This window comes from Labeo rohita, chromosome 13, assembly GCF_022985175.1.
Source record: "Labeo rohita strain BAU-BD-2019 chromosome 13, IGBB_LRoh.1.0, whole genome shotgun sequence".
NCBI lineage: Eukaryota > Metazoa > Chordata > Actinopteri > Cypriniformes > Cyprinidae > Labeo > Labeo rohita.
In genome coordinates, this window is record NC_066881.1 from 2241823 (window position 1) to 2263584 (window position 21762).

Here is a 21762-nt window from a genome sequence, read left to right on the forward strand (position 1 = left end):
CTTTTTTTTTTTTTTGCTTCCCTATTCCCTTCATTGCCTTTCTTTCTTGAGTTTAAGAACACATCTCACATCAGCAGTGTGTTTGAGAGACATGCCATTATTTTCATGCACATCATCTCTGGGGATTATGGGGTAGGTCTCCTGTTGTGGAGAGCTGAAGGTTCATGCGCTCTTATGCTAGACACAATGTCATTTTAAAAAAGTCTATTCAGGTCTATTCAATCCTTTCATCCGTAAGTCTCACAGGTCATAACATATGGCACGTCTGTGTTCTTCTAGTCGGCATTTGTGACTAGTGAAGTGGCACCCCGTAGGATTAACCCAGTAAACCCTTCTCATGATGGAGCTACACAGCCTGGTCAGATATTCTGGAGATGTTGTCAAAATTGTTTACTTGGGTAGACAGGGATTTGCGGCTATCTGTGCTGGTTCTCGCTCTGACTCTCTCCTTGTGTGGCTCATCTCTGCCAGGGCAATGACAGATGAACGCTGCTTTGAACTCCTCTCGAAATTTACCTGCAAGAAAAAATATTCAGCATTTGATTTAAAACATCAAATTAACCTTAAGCATTTTATTAATCCATTTAAATCCACATGTTTTGCACAGATAAGTGAGGATTAAACTCATCCAGTCTCATCCATCATTCCCAAATGAACAACTACACTTGCCCCAGTGTAAGTTTACTTAATTAACGTCATTTTATTTACATTAACAACTGTGATCACTGACAGGTTTACACGGCCTGTGGGCACACTTATATAAGCCATAACAAATAATGGACTGATAACAGACCATCTTTATACTTTAACGCAAATATCACCTTTCAGAAAGAGAGACCTGGAAATGCCTCTAGTCATGTCAGTACTCACTCATTTTAAAATGGCATTTTTTAACGCTCTCAAAACAAAAATTGCAAAAACTCAGAGGTAGAGCAGCTTGTCTTTGTGGTAGTACTACAAAAGGGACTATTCTGGAAAAAAAAACACACACATACACATCAACAATGTTCTTCAGGCCTTTCAAATTGAAACCAGAATTTCGGTCCCACCTGTGACTGGTGGGATTAATTGTATTAAATTTTCTTCAGTAGGCACACTAAATAATCCATGCTGCTCTAAATGATGTCTAAAGCATCCTTGACCAGGTAATGATGTACTCAGTATTATCAAACCTGTACCACTGTGCACAAAGAGAATATTGCAATGCTAATGAAGAAATAATTAACATGCTCATTTGGAATGAAAAGGTGCAGGATGTTTCTAGAGGGCAAACGGCATTTCAAAGCTTTGAAGTTTTGAGTGTGTTTGCAGGCAGTGCAGGGAACGAAAGGTGCAATGCCTTAATGTGACCAGCAGATGGAGGAAATGACATGTAGCGGAGTTGTTCTTAACTCTGGTCATCTATATGTCTTTCTTATTTGACACACCCAGATCAATTCACACAGCTCTCTGCTAACCTGATGATGATTTCAGTCTGATGTGCAAAGAAGAAAGACACTCCAAATATTCATTGCTGTGGGTCTCCAGAACCAGAATTTGTGATGAAACCCTGATGTAGTGGAAAGGTGTCAAATACTTACCACTGAGGAAATTGTAGATAATTGGATTGGCGGCACTGTTGGCATATATAAGCCAGTGTGAGAAGGTGAACCAGGCATAGACAGTCTCTCTGTTGTCTGTGTTCTTAAAAGCGCCAAATACTCTGCAGACAGGTGGACAAAAACATAAAAAAGAAACCATCAATGATATTTGAATAAATAGAACATTTATTATATCACTAAGATTTTCAGATACACTCAGACCCTCCTCTGAGGAGCAGATTTTTATTACAGGCTTCAGTTCAGTCAAATACATACAGTCTGCAAAGCTTCTTAAACTAGTAAGTGGAAAATACTTGTCCATGGTAATAATTGATATCACTCACCCTAAGGATAGTGATAGTGTGACATGAAAGCAGAGAGACAGCAGAAAGCAAAAAGACAGAACAGCTGTGTTGAATTATTGGGTCATTCTACAGAAAAGTCCATTTTTGGAATGGCAAGAAAACTTAGACCACATTATTAGATTACTTTTTGGCTTTATGAATACATATAAATGACAGCTTAATGATTTAAAAAAAAAAAAAAAAAAAAAAAAAAAAAAAAACTTTTTTGTGCAATTTTTTAAAGACCACATGTACCATTTTTTGTCACTGGTTTTACTTTCTTTGGCAATATTAAAGGTTTTTATGAAATATTATTTCTCGATTTTTTTTTTCAGCACATGTCGTCAGAGTTACAGGAAAATAATGGAAATGCAAGACCTAAGTAGATTATGTTTTATTTATTGATTGTGACAGAAAAAACAAACAAACACAAGACAAAACAAAACAAAAAAAAAAAACAGTAACACTAGTGGCACAATGAATCACCAGTGACATACATAAGACCTGATATACTGATCACTGTTGTTACCCATAAGGAAAGTAACACCAGTGACAATTTTTATAAAAAAATGCATTTTACAAATGGCTGCTGCAGAGTATCAAAGCACATGATGTCAATCATGGTATACTCACTAAATTAAGTAGTTTAAGAATGTATTCTAGTTTTTACAATTTCCTAACAATAAAGCAGGTCACACCAGTGACTTCAAGTAAAAGCTTCATAAGATTTTTAGGAAATGGGAAGAAAGAAGTCAAATTATGTCATCACTGTGATTTTTATTTCAAAATAAACGATTTTTGTTAAACACCAGTGACACAACTCCAGGGGACCACTACTTTTATTAAATATTTTATAATATTTATTTAGCATTTTGTTTTTTATGCCATTTACATTATATATTTGATAGAAAAAAAGTGTTTTTCAAGTATAATATTTCTGTAAAGGCTAGGGACAGAAAAAATGGACATTTACATAGAATGACCCTATTGCAAAAACATTACTAGACAGAAATTCATAATTCATTATAGATATAGATTCTTGGTTTGAACAGAATTTAGAGTACAAAGGGTGACATAATTAACAGATACTATCTGAGCGGTCTGTCTCATGCCTCACAGAACGCTTCTCCTCACATTACTCATACCAATGTACAGTATTACATTAAGAGCTACTATTATTACACCACTATAGGAAAGATATTAAAAGAAACAAAAATGAATATTACTTAATTTCAGGGCTTAATTTCAAGTACAGCGTTTTCTTTACTCAAAAAGAAAATGGAGAAAAAAAAAAACAGGAAGATTTCTGGTATCTTAACCCACTTCGCTTTAGTCATGGCCAATACAGCATCATCTCTTCTAAATTTTGGCTAAATGTAGACTACTAAACATAAGAAAAAAATCTGTTAACACTTTAAATACAATAAAGTATTTTTAAAGATATGTTTGCTGCATTGTTTAAACTGTCTACTTGTATAATAAAGCAATAAGCCCAAAGAAGCCGTGGTTTACAGTGAATTTATAACAGCTAAGGGGCGCCGTTAGGCACAACGCGAAGCGGATGCATCAGCTCACATTTGCATAGGCCGTACAACTTAAATTTGTGATTGGTTGACAGCAAATTTCAAATATTAAATGGAACGATAAAATAAATTCAAATTTTCAATTCTGTTCGGGAATATAAAATTTGATTAAGTTTCTGTTTCTGGTTCTTTTCCTGTCAAAATTTTGCTCGTTTTCAGTTTTTGTTTTTGTTCTTTGAACCAGTTCAGAGCCCTGCTTAACCCAATTAAAAACACCTTAAGACAGAATACACATATCTTCCACAGCTCAGTCATATTTCTTTTGTTTGTTCATATACTTTCTAAGCGTAGAGTAGTGAATCTCACAGAAAAAAAGGCCTAAGGCACATTTCACATCAAAATCAAACGTGAAAAAAAGAAGGAAAAAAAAATTGCATAAAGACAATTACGCAAAGTTTAGCACCATTTTATTCTTTTATTTGCGTTTTGATGTTTTTTTTTGTTTGTTTTTTTTTTGTATACAGTAATGAAAACTGTCTCAGGTTTTGCATGTAACCATACCCTTAAATAGAACGAGACACTGCATCATGATTTGAATACTATGGGAACACTTCTGCATGAGCTGCTGTCTGAAGCATGTATGAAAACACACCAATCTTGATTAGCTGAATGTGAGGCCAGGTGATGTGGCATGGTGCATCAGTAAGACCTTAAAAGGTCACCTACGTCATGTTTTCCTAAAATTCTAATTGTCTGAAGAAAGACATTTCAAGTTTGCAATGCAAGGTGACACAGCGTAACATGCGTGAACTAAGATGTTTCCTTTTGAGAGGAACTCGTTGATGCTATGGGAAAGTTAATACCCATGTCACCATACTAAAGGAATGCCTGACCAAAAAAAGGTTGTGAAGTATGTGCAAGCACAATCACTTTGGCCTAAGAAACGGATTAACCCTAAAGGTTGATCAATCCTATTCCAACAAATATCCATGAATGTGTGTGGAAAGAGCTACCCACCACAAAAGAAACTAGAAACTAGATAAGGGCACACTTTGGTGAAAATCCATACTCCTGTTGTAGTGAACTTGATACCCAGAAGCGAAGCATGCTGTACGCATCATAGGAAGAAGGGCCGGTTGGTAAGGTTGGTTTAGTTTTTCCATTTCTTAAAACCTTCTGGCAAGTAAGGAGGAATTAACCTGAAAGGACCTGAGATCCTGGGTTTGAATCTACATTCAGACTTGGTAACACTTTATGAGAACTTTCATTAATAAATCATTAACATGCATTGTATAATGCTTAACATATCACTAGTTAATATATATTCAGTGAGCTAGAAACATGAGATAATGTGCTTGTTAATGTTTACTAATAAACTTTTCCTAATGATTAAAGGGACAGTGCACCCAAAAATGAAAATTACCACATGATTTACTGACCCTCAAGCCATCCTAGCTGTATATGGCTTTCTTCTTTCAGACGTACACAATCAGAGTTATATTTAAAAAAAAAAAAAAATGTCCTGGCTCTTCCAAGCTTTATAATGCTCAACGGGGCAATACAAACAAAGGGACAACAACAGCTCAGATATATCGGTTGATTTTTCTGCAGTAATTATAATACTTAGCTTGTTTGACTTGGCTCATCCTCATCTTGTTCTGTCATTCCACCAAGGAATACGCAGCCTGATCAGGTGAAGGTGGTCGGTGGATTAGGTGTTCCAGTGGTCCCAGCACTTGCCTACCCAGCATGAGCTCTGCAGGTGTCTTCCCCATGCTTTCCTGTTGAGCGGTGTTAATGGCATAGTGGAATTCTGGTAGCCATTGGTCCCAGGTTTGGTGTTACTGTCCAACATAGGCAGCGATTATTGTTTTTACAGTCCGGTTTGACTCTTTCAGTTAAGTTTGCCTGGGGGTGGTAGCTTGTTGTTAGTCTCTGAACACAACCCCATGTCTTGCACAGATCACCCAGAATGCTGGAGGTGAACTGGGGACTCCTGTTGGACACTAGGTACTTTGGGACCCCCCAACGTGGGGGGTCTTGGCATCTCTAAGTGGGAACATTTCCACCCAATTTTTACTATTTTCTGGGTCTTAGCATCTCTAAGTGGGAACATTTCCACCCACTTGGTGTAATAATGACAAGGAGGTAAGTGTTCTGTTCCTTACTGGTGGGGAATGGACCTATTAGATCCATCCCTAGAGTGTCACCAGATTCTGTGATCTGTGAACTTTGCAACAATCCAGATGGTTTTGTATTACTGGTGTGACGAGTCAGCTGCCTCTCCCTACTTATCAGCATCTCCCCGTCCCTTAATCACCGCCTTTCCCTTTCGATCACTGCCCCTCCTTCACGGAACCCCCAGCACGACGAGGACACCAGATCCCCTGTTTATTTTGGACACTTTTATTGCCCCTTTTTGGACACTTTTGTTTATATTATGTTTAATAAAAGCCTCTCCGAGGCCTGATGTCACGCCCACTGTGTCTGTCGGTTGCTCGTCCTGCCACACTGGGTTTGTATTTCTGGCATACCTCAAAGCCTTTGACATACTCCCAAACGTCCTTCCTGACAAATGGCCACCATGCCACCTCCAAGGTTTTCAGCAGGGTTTTTAACTGCCCAAGATGGCCTTCTAGAGGATTGTCTTGGTAGTAATGGAGGAAGTCATTTATTAGAGAGTGTGGTACTACCAGCTGATCTTTTTCTCCCTTACTTTTCAAAGGAACTTTGTGGTACCACACCCCTTGGTGTTCTTCAAAGATGATGGGCTGTTCTTTGACTGAGCGAGGTTGGATGCCAGACTGTAGGTGAGTGATGGTATTGTCCAAACATTGAGCTTTAGCAATTTCTTCCAGGGAGTGTGGTAAGGTCATCAAGTAATAAGAAGAAATTGAGAGGCAAGGGGCAGCATTATTAGAGGGTGGCTCATATACCCGGAATGATGCATCTGGACCCATGTTGAGGCAGCCTTGAGGACCTGAAAGTTGAATTGTTGCAGTCGGAGGGGTCCAGTGTGTAAGGTGTGAGGAGATTTTGGGGCAGCTGAAGGACAAGACTTTCTTTTTAAAGTGGTTCAATGGAGCAGCAATGTCAGAAAAGTGGAGTGTGAACTTATAATAACACCCTGCCAGGCCCAGAAATCTTTGCAGAGCTTTGAGATCTTGCGAGGGTACTCTGCAACGGCACTGGTCTTCTCTCAGTCGATCTCCACATCCCTCTCAGAGACCATATGACCGAGGAACTTGAGCTGTCATTTGAATAAGTGCCATTTCTTCATATTCAGGGTCAGGCTGGCCTGTGTACGTTTATGGAAGACAGTGTTGAGATGTTGTATGTGCTGCTCTAATGATGATGATATTGTCAATGTAGATGAAACAGATCTTCCCCTTCAAGTCAGCCAGAACTCTCTCCATCAAAAGCTGGAAGGTGTCCATATGGCATAGACTTGAATTGATATAGCCCCTTGGTAGTAATAAAAGCTGTTTTTTTCTCTACTCATTTCCTCCATCTCCACCTGCCAGTACCCGGACTGCAGATCCAATGCACTAAACCAGGAGGTCCCTTCCATGGATTCTAGGATGACATGAATCAAAGGCACTGGGTAAGTGTTGAGTACGGTCTTGCTGTTTAACTTTCTGTAATCGATACAGAGCCTATATGAGCGATCAGGTTTGGGGACCAGGAACACAGCTGAAGACTAAGGCAAGAAGGATGGCTCAATGTCTTGGAGCATCTGGTGAACTTGTTTCTCAATGATCTGTTTCTGGATGAGAAAAAACTCTGTATGCCTGGGATTTGAAAGGTATGTCATCAATCAGTGTGATCCTGTGCTCTATAACTGATGTTTTACCCAAGATGTTTGAAGTGGTGCGAGGCCAGGCGGAGATCAACTTCAGCAACTCTTTCTGATTGTCAGAGTCCCACTGGGAAATCTCTGGGGTGAATGACATAAGTTCAGGAAGTCTACCTGCTGGTGGTAAGGCATAGCATAAATTCAACTTAGCCGCTGTAAGGGTAGAGCTTGACCAGAAGGGGTAGTCGGACCTGCTGGAACTGTGATGGCAGAAAAGGGTAATATGTATATCCTTTTCCAGATCTTAAGCCATACCTGCCTTGTCCCACTTCCAAAACAGCTCCAGTGGCACTCAGAAAGTCCAGCCCAGCCAATAAGGGAAATGGCAGGTGAGTGTTTTTCAGGATATAGGTGTCCACAGTGGACTCTTGGTCATGCCAGTGATACTGTAACCTTTGAAGGTCTCTGGACCGTTGAATCTTTCCATCTGCCATAATGAATCTCTGAGGGGTAGAGGTAATGACTGATGGTCTCTCTGTCTTCAGCTGTTTCCACAAGTTCTCCTGCATCAAGGTGTAAGAGCTTCCCCTGTCTAACACTGCCTTCACCTCCTGTTTATTCACCCTTTAAGGAACAAAGAGGAGAGATGTGAATGGATGGGGTTGTGCCAGGGTCACTCCAGCTACGTTTTTGTCGTTGGTACGCTCTGCAGACTTCTTGGTCTCATCTTTGTACCCTGGGTACCAAATTTTTGCCAGTAGTTCTTCACTTCCATGCAATCCTATTCCATCAAGGACCCAACCTTCACTAGCTGCCCCGCAGTGTTCACTGTCCCCCGTAGACATTCTGCAGCCCAGGGGTTGATGTTGTTCAGGATGCGGTCCACCAACTCCTCCTCAGAGATCCCACTTTAAACAGAGGGCCCAGTAGTCATAAGTAGTCGGAGTGGTCTGATCGCCAAGAAATTCTTACACTGCTCGAAGTTGAGCACCTCCACAGTCTTGCAGAAGTTGCAGAAAGAGGGAAACTCTAGGCAGAGCACAGAATGAGGATGAACTAGCCATAACTGAGGAGGGAAGCACAGTAGGAAGTAATGTAGGAGGAAGCTGGTGAGTAGGCCTGTAATCTGTAGAGCGTGGGAGTACTGGTAAGTCTTAATTTTTTCATTTGACTTTCCCATTTAGCATCTCTCCTAAGAAAACAATCTGTTACAGTCCTTTCTAATTTTTCCAGTGACTTTAGGAAATAGTCCTCCAACCCAGCCAAGCTAGCATCCACAGCCTGCCTGAAACTGGTTTCTTGATTCAATGTACTGTGTATTCACAATGTAGTGTATTCATTGACTGTTTGAAATCATGCTCTAGCGTTTGGACTTTTTGATTGAGAGCCAATAAATCCACTTTTACCTGTGTTACATCTGCTTGTATTGTTTGTACAATTCCAACATTTAAAATACAACTCCCTTCATCATCATTAGATTGTTCAGAATCAGAAATGTACAATGAGCTAAGCATAGATGTTATTTCAGAAGTAGGATTGCACCTTGTTACAAATGGGCCTGCTGTAAAATCCACATCTAGTTGTTCGACATTTTCTTGGTCATTTACAAGTGTACTTGGGTTATCTGTATTCACAGTATTTACAGAACTAACATTGGTAACTGCATGGTGGTAGTGCACACCGTGATTCAAAGAGGCACCACTTCAGGGCATAACATTTTCTGGTGGAGGGAGGTCTAGCATTCAGAATGATCTCAACAACCTCTGTTGAGAGACTGGAATCTATAAGCTGGTATCCCTCAAAGGGCCAGACCCATAGCTTCTATGTCTCAGTCCGGGGGTAAAATATTGTGCTCTGGACCTGGGAGAGAAGATCCCTCCTGCTCAGAATCTCCCAAGGGAAGCCTTCCAGCAGAGATATTGGGTCTGAGATACCCACCTGGGTTGATCAAAATGTAGCAACAAACAATAGTTAGTCCTCCGTCCTAGCTAGAAATCTTGTAAGCAGAGCAATCAGGGAAAAGCATATAGATGTAGCCTTGGCAATGTCTCTACCATAGCATCCAGCCCCAGGGGCGCTGGGAGTGTGAATACGAACCAGTGCAGACAGTGGGTCGACTCCTTAGAGGCAAACAAGTCCACTTCTGCCCACCCAAGCCTCTCGTCCAGGTGAAATGTACCATATTTATGTCCACAGACCCCCAAGGCTGGGCAACCACCCTTGATCACTATTTGTACCATAAACGAAGAATCTGTGATCACCGTCTTTTAGGAGCAGCATGCCAACAATGTGGGACCCAGTATGAAAAATCCGGGTCTTTTCCACATAGAAAGGGGAAAAAGCCCTCAGCACATTTCCTGTATCTTCCCGTATTTTTTGGAGCAGTGTTTCTCAATCCTGGTCCTGGGCGCCCCCCAGCACTGCACATTTTGTGTGTCTCCCTTAATTGAACACACCTGATTGACTCATGAGCTCATTAGAAGAAACTCCAGGACCTGAGATGGGTGTGGTATAAGAATAGACATGACTCAAGCAAGAGACAATTGTGCCTGCTTGGGAGGAAGAAGATTATGTATATGAGCTGACAGAGCAAGAGAAAGGGCAGAGCCCATAATCAGAAACTCAGCAACCAGATCTAACTGTGAACCGTATGATTTAAGTTGATGTGCCACTTTGGCAGATGCAGGACCCAAACCACGAGGCGCAGATGTTATTTCAAGACCTCAACACTTCTGTGGGGGTACTCGTGACATCACTGCCGCCACCCAGATCCCCCGAACCAGAGGCAGCAGAAAATACATCTTCATCAGAATTTAGAATGAGGTCCTTGGGTCCCTGCTTATTTTTCTTTTTTCTACACTCCTAACAAAAAAAAAAAAACTTTTCAGACACACAAACAAATGGACACCTGAAGAAAAAAAGCTGGGAATTTTGTGACATAGGTGTTTTTCAATGTTCATGCTACGTCACCTGACTTAACGTTCAGCCAGTCAAGATTAGCATGTTTTCACACATGCTTCAGATACCGGCTAACCCAGAAGCATTGCCACAGCACCAATAATGATGCAGCGTTGAATTTAAAAGGGCACTAAAAGGGCACTAATGTGGATCTGAGACACATTTGAGAAAAATCACTAACTCTACCTAGTATCATAGTGCTTACCTCTTCATGATGTTGAGAACACTGATGGGCAGGTAACAGAGTGCAAACACAAACAGCACCACCATCAGCATGCGTGCTGTCTTCCGTCGGGCTTTCACCTGTTTGATCTCTGCTGAGACGGTGCTGGTTCTTACTTTCACTGATTCTCCCGAGCCTACAGCATGGGCGGAACACTGCAGTGACTTCCATTTTCTTTGAAGCACCGATGATGTTCCAGGAATCTGCTCAGGGATAAAGCACTGTGTGTTATGGGTCATGGCACAGAAATTCAGACCTGTGAAACTGCGTCTATATAGTCACATTTTCAGCAATGAATACACAAGCAAAGACTTAAGATTTGTGCCACTGTTAGTAAACAAAACCAAACCTAGTGCTACAAAATCCAAAAACTAGTCAGGTAAGATCCATCTATACATACATATATATATATATATATATATATATATATATATTAGTGCTGTTAAACAATTAATCGTGATTAATTGCATCCAAAATAAAAGTTTGTGTTTGCCTAACATGTGTGTATACTATGTATATTTATTATGTATTTATAAATACACACACATAATACATGTATTTATATTGAATTCATATATAATTTATATTAGAAACAAATATATTCAATATATAAACAACATATTTTTCTTAAATATATACATGCATGTGTGTGTATTTGTATATACATAATAAATATACACAGTACAGACACATTATTATTGTATCATTTGATTAATAAAATGTTGTGTTGCAAAAATGAGTACACCCTCCTGAAAGTTACTAAATAAAACTAAAAAAAAAAAAGATTTAAGGCTATTTTTGATCAACAGGTAACAGGTATTGAACCAAAACAATTTAAAGTGTTATCTAGTCCACTGAATTATACTCTGACTGGAAACAATGGAACCACTTGGGAGAGAACTGCCAGGTGACTTATTTCTTAGCATAAAAGAGGACAGTGGTACAAGAGAAATGCCAAATTATTGTTTTAAGTGTGAAAACATAGCAGAAGTAACACCGACAGTCAAAAACAATGGACAAGGCTCCTTAAATAATCAGGTCTTCACTTTAAGTTTTCATTTAGTGATAAGTGAATTTTTGCTAGAAAAAAAGAGTAGGAGAAATACATGCAAATGTACAATGCAGCCTGCAGGAGTGACATGCCTAATTGTTGTCACCACTAGAATTACCTACTGTAGCCAAAGCACAATAAACTAATTTAACCTCTTCCAAGGCCCATATTTACAAAATATAGGCTTCTGGGAATCCGTACTCTGGTGGTCTCTCAAGTTAAAGCATCCAAAATATTCTAGTGTTGCTAGAGGAGGAGTACAGTGAGAAGTGCCTGGTTCCCACAGTGACGTTCAGTAATAGTAAAGCTCTTATTTAGGGATCTATGTGTGGTGAAGGCATGAGGGAGTTGTGCTTTATCAACGCTGTCATGAATTCACACACCACTGTGTGGTGTAATACAACAGCTTGAAACAGATGATGCTACCCTCCCTCATTCCCTGCATTATTGACGATGACGATATTCATTCTCCCAAGGTGAAAATTCTTAACTCAAATATTTCACTCAATCTTAATGCTCGAGTGACTGTGTGGGATTCTGTAGAGATGAGTTGAGCAACACTCCCCATTAAAGATCAGGGCATTTGAGAAGCTAGTTAAACAGGTTAGATGTGAAAATAAATTTCAATTCTGCCATCTTTCCATGAATCATATTAGTGATCATTAAGAAAATACATCTTTTCTATTTATTCAGAGGGGGTGTACTCATTTATGCTGTGCACTGTGTGTGTATATATATATATATACATATATACTATATAATTTATAATTTTAGAATTGCAGTTAAAAGTCAGTTAAAAGTCAAAAACGCTGACATACCTGTTGACACCAGAGTTTGTGACAGATCTGAATGTATGCCAGGACCATCAAACATAATGGAGCAAAATAAGTGACAATAAAGAAGCAGGTGTGGTACACTTTAGGGTAGATTTCATCTGCAGAAGAAAGGATCAAACAATAACATCATCCAAATGCACATGACATTCTGTAACTAAAAGCATAAGGGAGTTTTTAGAAATAGTGAAAGGAGCTTCTAGGCCTGCAATTAGGAACGTTGTATAACACTGTATAATAACAATGCTGTATTGACCAAAATGCATCCATGATTTCAACTTGAACCTAAACATTCCCTCTTCTTGAAAATTCTACGAATTGAATATAGCAGGCCTGGACATTATTAAACCTTTTCAAATGGATATCAACTTTTTTTTGTAATTTCCATATTAGGTTTTCAATATCATGACATTGAACCTAATTACATCCACTGCTCAAAAATGTGAAAAGACACACTTATTCCACTTTCATGTTGGGTTTTATGTATATGAATTACGTTAATACAGTTCAGAGCAGAAGAGTTCCTTTGCTCAAAAAAAAAAAAAAAAAAGGTTTTGAGACTTTTGAGCTTAAAATATCATAAACATATCCCCTATATATTTCATTACATTAATGATAAACAGATTTAAAATTGTTGAAATGTTAAACCAATTTGTGAACGAAATCATTCAGATCAGTTTTGCGAATTGGATCATTGCATTTAAGAACGACTTGTTGACTGAACATTTCACACAGGCTAAGTGTACCCAAATTAAAAAAAGGAAAATCATATTTTATGCTGCTCATTATTTTAACCAATCCAGTGATTTGTTAATTCCCTGACATTTATTATTGCATAGCATTATTGCATTGAGTTAGCCCCACTAATGTGCATGCTGTCTCAGGGTATCTCATGCAAAGACCCCCAAAAACTTCAACACATTTCTGCAATTTTCAGTCATTTCTTTAAGTACATTGATATTATATCAAATAAGAGATACATTTATTGTTTTTTGTGTATGGACAAAAAGTATGTTATCATTTTATATAATATTTCTTTAAATGGAAAGATGAATTTTATTGGCTTGCACACAAAGCTAATCTCAAGGTCAAACTATTAGCCTTACTTAAAGATGGACTGACGAAGACTTAAGCTTCTGAACTGCAAACAGTAAATGTTTTGTGATTCGTTTTGCATCAATGTACAAAAAAATACATCATAAATTGTTTTGCAGAGCAGATTATGTTCATTAATTAACTTCTTTTAAAGATGGCCTTAAATGGTACAGTGCCACAAAACGCATGCAAACTACAGTCAACACAAGCTAAACTTGAATGAAAAAAAGGTAACATTTCTTAAAGTGGGCACAATTAAAAGTACTATGATGCTTAGTCCACAATATATTTAAGCTTCATGCATGTCTTTGTAAAGATATCTTACATTTTTAAAGAAAAACATTGTCGATTTTTACCATTACTCACTGTGGAACCATTTAAGCCCAAAGAGGAATCCCTTTAATTCAGACTTTGATCAGTTTTCTGAGTGAAAGAGTTTAAAGATAAGTTCTTTTTGTGCTTTTACCTTTTACCTTACCTTACCACTTAATTTACAACTATATTTAGGTATTTAGGCCTACAAATTACACACTGTGTAGCAGCATTATATAATGGGTGTCTATGAGGGCACAGTTAAAAAAAAAAAAGTTTGTTCTAGCAAAACAGATTGGAGTTGACAGAAAACATTTTTGGGAGTGCACAAAGGCCAAGATCAGAGTTGATGCTCATCAGGGACGGGAAACCTTTGTCAATTCAGTGGTAGAGGGCAAGATTTCAGAGTGTCTTTAAGTAGACTGTAAATAAGAGGCTATATTGTTATATAGGCTAAATGTAAAATAAAAGAAGGAAAAATGTGAGGTGATGTGATCTAAACGTGGTTAGACGTAGTCTTTCTTTGTAGAGTCTTTACAGGTTCTGTGTGGCTGGGGTTAAATTATATTAGTACAGGTGATGAGCATTAGTAAAATTAATTTTTAAAACCCTTCTGTGTCACTGAATACATATATTGATGTTTTACTTCTTTAAAATCAATTTTCTTCTATTTGTGAAGAATATTAAATGGTGGCAATGTACCATTTAAGTCCATGCCGGACTTTTGACTTTATTCATAAAATATCTTAACTTTACATTCTAAAGTATACAGTACATCAACTAATTAATACATTTTCAAATGAGAGAGTATATTGTCCCTATTCATTGCAACTCATATTCCTTGTATTCACTGGAAGACAGAAAATGATATGTGTTTGGAGTGAAATGAACAAAAAATGAATTTTTCATACAAATAATTTTTTTTTATTATTCAAATCTTTGCATAAACCATTTGAAAGATCCAAAGAAACCATCAAAGATCCTAAGCTTGATTTCAGCTCATGCTTTAGCACTATTAATTGTAAATGTGTGTGTGTATATATATATATATATATATATATATATCAGCAATAAGATCAAGGAAATGAAAAAAAAGGGGGTTGAGCAATGGAAGCCAGAAGAAATGTGTTCTCAATAGAACTTCATTACTCATTTTGAGCAAAAGCAGCAAATAAGAACATATGATAACAAACAGTAATTTAATGGAGACAAAAATGTGTATTGAATCATCTCTCCATTGTCACAGGGAGGTCTGTTAGACACTTGAGACACTGTGATTATCTCTGAAAATTGGCTAGCTGAATTTAAAAATAAACAATCATTTCCTATGTGTGCTGTAACAACAGTGAGCGTTAAGAGTGCTTGGTAGTCTTATTATCAATGTGGGTCTTTAAAATTATTCTTCCCACTTCATCAAACATCCTATGGAGAGTGACAAATTTCTTCAAAAGCATCTCATGCTGTTTAGATTGACAGCCCTGGTTTGTAATATTTAGCAGAGCTGGGTTTTATCACAGTAATTGTGCGGCAACCCTAGGGAGAATGTTATAAAATGGTATTCTAGCAGGCATTGACAACAAGACCCTTTAGCAAATCTGCTTGAATTTACTGTGAGTGACACCTGCTCTGAGCACAGTGATTTGTTCGAACACCTGTGGCTAAATCCAAGCCTGTGACCTGCAATGGCAGCACAACATCACAAAGGGCCAAAATTGCTTCGATTGTCATACTGTCAGCTTCACGACAGATTCGATTCATTACAGCCTACAGAGAGCAGTTCCAAAATAGTGACAGAGCAGCAAAATCTCTGGAGAGTCAGAAAATTATTGAGGAGACACTTTTAAGAGATTTTTAATGTTGGCAGTCCCCAGAAGAGTGGAGATGTTGATCCACTTTTGATTTCACTTTGATCTTATATTTATAGTGCTAAGGCATATACAATGAGGTGAAATGAGATTTGGCGTCTTTGATCTGGCAAAAATGCTTAGGTCAAAATGGTTTATGTAAAGACTTTAACTAAGCATTCTATTCATATCAAAATGTTTTGTTTTATTATGAACTTCCCTGCACTTTGTCTTTCAAAAACCTCAGCTAAAAAGTCTTCACGCTTTAATATCAAATTTTGCTTTAGTAAGTATTTCATATAGGGGAAGTCAGAGACAATCTTAACTCTTTTATTCCATTCCCATTGAAATACTGTTATTTCATAATCTGGATTTTAACCTCACTCGCTTTGTTGTTGTAACAGCAGTTGCAACCTTGCAATAAAATCCTTGACTTGGTGCTATGAAATTGTACTTTTTCGATATTGGAAAAGGGTGATTTAAGGTTATTTCTCGTCCAGCAAATTGTCTGCCACATGGGAGATTACTGTTTGACCCAGTAATCATCTCATGGGCCTTCACCTCCTCTCCATACAGGCTGCTGTCATTGTGGTATAACTGACTCATTGGGGGCCATTGTGAGAACTCATCAGGGGGGACAGCCCACGTTTCTCATCAGGGAGCCGCACTATGCCTTTGAAGTCTTTTCATCTGTCATGGTGTCTTTTTGCTCAGCAAGGCAACGATCAATGCAGACAGATTTAATCTTTTTAAGGGAATATGCTTCACAGCACTATAAATGTTTGAATCCGTAGTTTGATTCATTTTCTTCTTTTTTTCCCTCTAGCAACATATAGTTCAAGATGGTACAGCAACTGGGAGAAAAATAGGGAAAAAATGTGTCTTTGGGCTCAACTGACTTGGTTTTCACAGTTTATAAACTGAAAGGAGAATTTACTGAAAAATATGCATGAACAACTGCCGGTATGAGGCGTACATTATTCATAACAGTATGTTGATATAAAGTGACTAATTCTAAAACGTAAAAGAGGACATGATGGTATGATGTTCAAAATTCATCCCAACTGATATGAATACAAAGTACAGTATCCAACACGCAGACAAGAGAGTTATTTGGATTGGACTGTTACCTGGAATTACTGAACAAATCATACTGTATTGCACACATATGGTCTTTGTGATAAATCATCTTTGTATGAACATTATTGTTTTTGGGAAAAGATTAATACTAAACCAGAATTTAAATTTTCCAGGGTTTTTTTTTTTTCAGTCTATCATACTTAATCAATATATGTATTATTTACACACAAGTCACAGTCTTACTTATTGTAGTTCAAAATAATAATTTTGGCCTTTATTACCTAATTTCACTATGAACAAAAGTATATCAAAATATATGATTATACAAAAGTATAATCTTCACTTAAGATATTTTTTTCTATGTTACTTATTTCTAATAATATTACAACTTGTAATCTTGTTATGACTTTATTCTTGTAAAATGCTGATTGTGAGAGATTAGTCTCAAAACATTAAAGGGGTCATCAGATGTGAATTTTCCACAAGTTGATATGATTCGTTAGGGTCTTAATTAAAAAATCTGTAATATACTTTGGTTGAAATTTCTCAGCGGTAGTGTAAAAAACACCCTTTTTACCTTGTCAAAATCAGCCCTTTTCAGAGCGAGCTGTTTTTTTCGCATTTGCCTTTAAATGCTACTGAGCTCTGCTCACCCCGCCCCTCTCTTCTGTGATCGTCTTCCCCTGCACGACTTCGAAAAATGTCGTAAAATACTGTTTACAGCTTACTCAGGGCGGGTCTAGGGTAAGACGGCCGTGTCAATCAACCATCATAGAAGCAGCCTTGGTTGGTGTGACGTCACACAGACAAGATGCTTAGAATGGCTTGATTTGAAAAAGGGGATATTACTTATAAAGATTTAAAAAATACCACTGAGTGGATTTTTTATCATTATAGCGTGGTTGTGTACACAGACTGCCAACACACATTTATGTTCAAATAACATGTAAAAGTGCATCCGATGATCCCTTAAAGACTTTATCCATGTCATTTCACAACTTTGTTCTCAAAATCTTTGATTGTTTTATAACTGAACACTGTTGTGGAGAGAAGACAATTTCAGTCACAAACTATGTTCTACAGGTTGCAATCGATACACACAAAAATAAGTGGCCTGTCTAAAATGATATATAGCCCCACTGTGCCTTGATAGGAGAAGCTTTAGTAGTGAAAAGATCGCTTACCTGCCCACTGTTCGTCACACACGGTGAACAGGTTGGTTTTGTTGGTGAGCTCTGGGAGCAGACTGCTGCATTCCATGACTATGGCTTGTGGAATCATGATCACACAGGAAACCAGCCAAATCAGAACAATACTCTTGCGGGCTCTTTTGGCAGTGCTCTTGAACTTCAGGGGGTGGCAGATAGCATACCAGCGATCTTGGGCAATGCAGCTCAGTGTCAGAACCGATACAGACACAGAGATTGTCTGGAAGACAATATAAGGAGGACATTTTTTATACCAAATTTTTACAAACCTGGTCCTAAATGGGACATGCATCTTGCTAGAATTCTAAATGCATATGTCAGGAATACATGCAAAAGAGTCATTCCTGCTATGTTCATATGTTAATATATAATATGTTAGACTAGATAAAATGTTCACATTTAACAATTAAATTTATCAAAATATCATGCTTAAGTGAACTTAGGGATGAACTGGATATAACTTCACAACTTGCAGACCAATTTTACCATGTCACTGAGGGCTATAAACATGTGTCATGAAAAATGAAAACTAATTATTAGAAATATTGCAGTTATTTCTTCCTGTTCTGCCCTTCTTTAATTGAAATGTTTTAAACAAAGCATGTTTTCTTGGAAATTTTAATTGGTAACAAACATGTATAGATTTTTCTTATTTCCACAAAATCACTTTCCATTCTACTAGACTTTTGTAATATTCCATCAATTTTCTTGATGTATTATCAATGGACTTGATGAATTCTATGTGGTATGTGGTACTCTGTAAAACCAAGCAGTGAAATTAACTAAATAAAATGAGCAAATTTCACTCAAGTATTACTGAAAGTTGATTGTACTTAATTAAGGATAGATGTCTCCAGCATACTTGGGTTAAAACTCCTCAATAGTCATGTAAAATAACACTTTTTTTAGCTTGTCAAAAACAGCAGTTTTTGGTGCATGTCTCTTGAGCTACTGCTCACCCCACCCGTCTTCCGTTTTGTGTTTATTCATAGCATGCTACCATTTGTACATTTGTAGTACATTTTTTTTTTTGTGCTAAATAAAGCTGTAAGAGTTATACACTATAAATACACTAACTAAATGTAAATTTCTACTTCAGTAGTACTTCAGTTCAGTTAAAAGGGGTAAAATCCATGGAATAGGTGAGGGGGGGTGAATGTGGTGCCTTTTGATGCCAAACATGTTTGATATTCAGGATTTTAAATCGGGATGATCACAGCTATGGTTACGGGGATTATTCTTATCCAGTAAAATATTATTATTATGAGGAGAATAGTAAACTAGCTCCGATCTTCAGTGGCACGGGACAGATTCTCAAAACTTTCTCTACTGCACACAGAGAACGATTTGGCTGAAAATTTATCAGAAGAGATAGTGAAAGAAAAAAAAAAGGGATGTGACAGGGATATGACAGTTGCATGTTACTTTGGATTTTAGCGGCGATTTGGCGTCAAGCAATTGTTAGTTTTTAGCTTATTTAAGTTTATTCTCTCTTTTCCTCACTGTCCTAAGCTTCCACCGAAGGCGAATCTTCCACCATCGTCTTGTCTGTTTTTTTTCTCTTTTTACTCTTTGTACAGCAGTCATTGTTAATTCTAAATGTATTTTAATGTATAATATAAATATATGAAATATAGAACGCATGGGCTAAAAACCAGTGCCGCTGGCTCATCTGCCAGTGGGTGACCTGTAACGATCTGTTGCGTGAGATTACGTGAGGTGCTCCCTCCATCATGATAATCGTAATAATAGGCTTGTTTGTGTCATGATCGGGGCTGTGGGTCTTCCCTCAGCCTCTCGAGGTCGCTGTTCCCCTTGCACTGCACTCCCCTGATTGTTCACGTCTGTCTTGTCATTTGCACTGATTACGCTCACAGCTGTTCACACTCTGGACTATTGTATAAGAACTCTCACTTCTCACTCCTGTTCAGGTCTGCATTGTCTTTTGTCTTGTATGTACTTTTGTGTGTTCCTGATCTGGCCTTGACCGTGTTCCCTGTTTTATTCATTTAGTATTCTGTTTGTGCCGTGTTGGCCTTTTGGGTTTACGTTCATTTGTGTTTGTTATATTAAATTATTCTTCCCCTGCATTTGGACCCAGATATCCATTACCGCCCGTGACAGAATGCAGACCTCCAAGATGGGTCCAGCGGGGAGGATCTTTTTCGGGGAGGCGAAGCTTCCCCGTTTGGCGACGGCGGACGCGCGTTTGGGGGCGGCGACCACCCGCTCTTTTCCCGACACGGCGGGAATGTCCTTTGAGGCGGCGTCGGCCGCCCGTTTCGAGCTCATCTACGCCTGTCTGGCGGGGATGGACGCCTGTAGGGCCGAGGTTGCGCAGATGCGGCCCTGCTTTCTGGCGGGGGCGGAGACGCTCTTCCTCGGGCAGGCGGCGGCGACCGCTATCTCTGTTCCTGACGCGGCGGCGACCGCTATCTCCGGTCCGGACGTGGCGGCGACCGCGCTCTCTGTTCCGGACGTGGTGGCGACCGCTCTCTGTTCCTGACGCGGCGGCGACCGCTCTCTCTGTTCCGGACGCGGCGGCGACCGCTCTCTCTGTTCCGGACGCGGCGGCGACCGCTCTCTCTGTTCCGGACGCGGCGGCGACCGCTCTCTCTGTTCCGGACGCGGCGGCGACCGCTCTCTCTTTTCCGGACGCGGCGGCGACCGCTCTCTCTTTTCCGGACGCGGCGGCGACCGCTCTCTCTTTTCCGGACGCGGCGGCGACCGCTCTCTCTGTTCCAGACGCGGCGGCGACCGCTCTCTCTGTTCCTGACGCGGCGGCGACCGCTCTCTCTGTTCCAGACGCGGCGGTGACCGCTCTCTCTGTTTCTGACGCGGCGGTGACCGCGCTCTCTGTTCCGGACGCGGCCCTCACCGTGCCTTCTGTTCCGGACGCGGCGGTGACCGTTCTCTCTGTTCCTGACGCGGCGGTGACTGCGCTGCACGGGCCTTTATTCATTTAGTATTCTGTTTGTGCCGTGTTGGCCTTTTGGGTTTACGTTCATTTGTGTTTGTTATATTAAATTATTCTTCCCCTGCATTTGGACCCAGATATCCATAACCGCCCGTGACAGTTTGAGATTAGCAAAATCTGCGCAGAACCGATCACCACAAGATGCATGCCGGTTAGAAATGTGTCCGAGTTACGTCCACCTTGGTCTGATGTCATGTTGATTGAGCAGTCGGGCGCAGTAGCTCTTCGCCGACTGCGCTGACCAAAAGCACGATGGGAAACGACTGGCTGACGACACAGCTTAAAGCTCACTGGTTCAGACAACCGTGACATTGCCATTCTCTTCTAAAATGTTTAATTTTTTAATCTAATATGATGTGGTTATGTGTTTAAATTATGAATAAATATTCTCAAACACCATGACAGTGCGATCTCTGTGTGAGATTTGTGATTGTTGTCATATTTCTATACAAATCTAAAATACACTTTTATATTAAAGTAAAAACGCTTAATACGCCTTTCATATGGAACTTTGAGTGTCTTGTTTATCATATTTATTTTCATATAAAAACAACAGACCTTAAATTATATCATGTGTATCAGCAACACAGCACGTGAGTGTGATAACGCGATATCCGCCTTTGATCTCGTAGATATCTGTTCTACTTCCAGAGGTCAGAACTGTCCATCTTGACTGCACTTATTTCACTCCTCCTCTCACTGCAGCCGCCTACTCTCGCCTACATTTCAGGCGAGGCAAGGCGCATCTAAAACGAGCCAAATATGTTGTAGTGTGTGATGCGCCACAATTTTCAAATCTTGTAGTGTGTGCATGTTTAAGATTTGAGGGAAGATAATCTGCAAGATTCTCCTTATGTGTGCGCTCCAACCAGATTTCATAATCAGTTAGGATTTTTAAAATCCTGTAGTGTGAGCCCGGCTTTAGATGTTCTTAAGAT

At 39.2% G+C, this 21762-nt stretch overlaps 1 protein-coding gene across 1 annotated transcript in view; it reads right to left on the minus strand.

Annotated features, from left to right (window-relative positions):
• Nucleotides 1-21762, minus strand: part of hcrtr2 (hypocretin (orexin) receptor 2) — a 30681-nt gene continuing 8919 nt past the window's right edge. The window contains exons 3-7 of the mRNA XM_051125327.1: nucleotides 17824-18067; nucleotides 12294-12409; nucleotides 10407-10627; nucleotides 1581-1702; nucleotides 1-516 (exon numbers count right to left, since the gene is read on the minus strand). Of these exons, the coding sequence (XP_050981284.1) occupies nucleotides 347-516; nucleotides 1581-1702; nucleotides 10407-10627; nucleotides 12294-12409; nucleotides 17824-18067 (873 nt within the window). The 3' untranslated portion in view covers nucleotides 1-346. The remainder of the gene's footprint in view (nucleotides 517-1580; nucleotides 1703-10406; nucleotides 10628-12293; nucleotides 12410-17823; nucleotides 18068-21762) is intronic.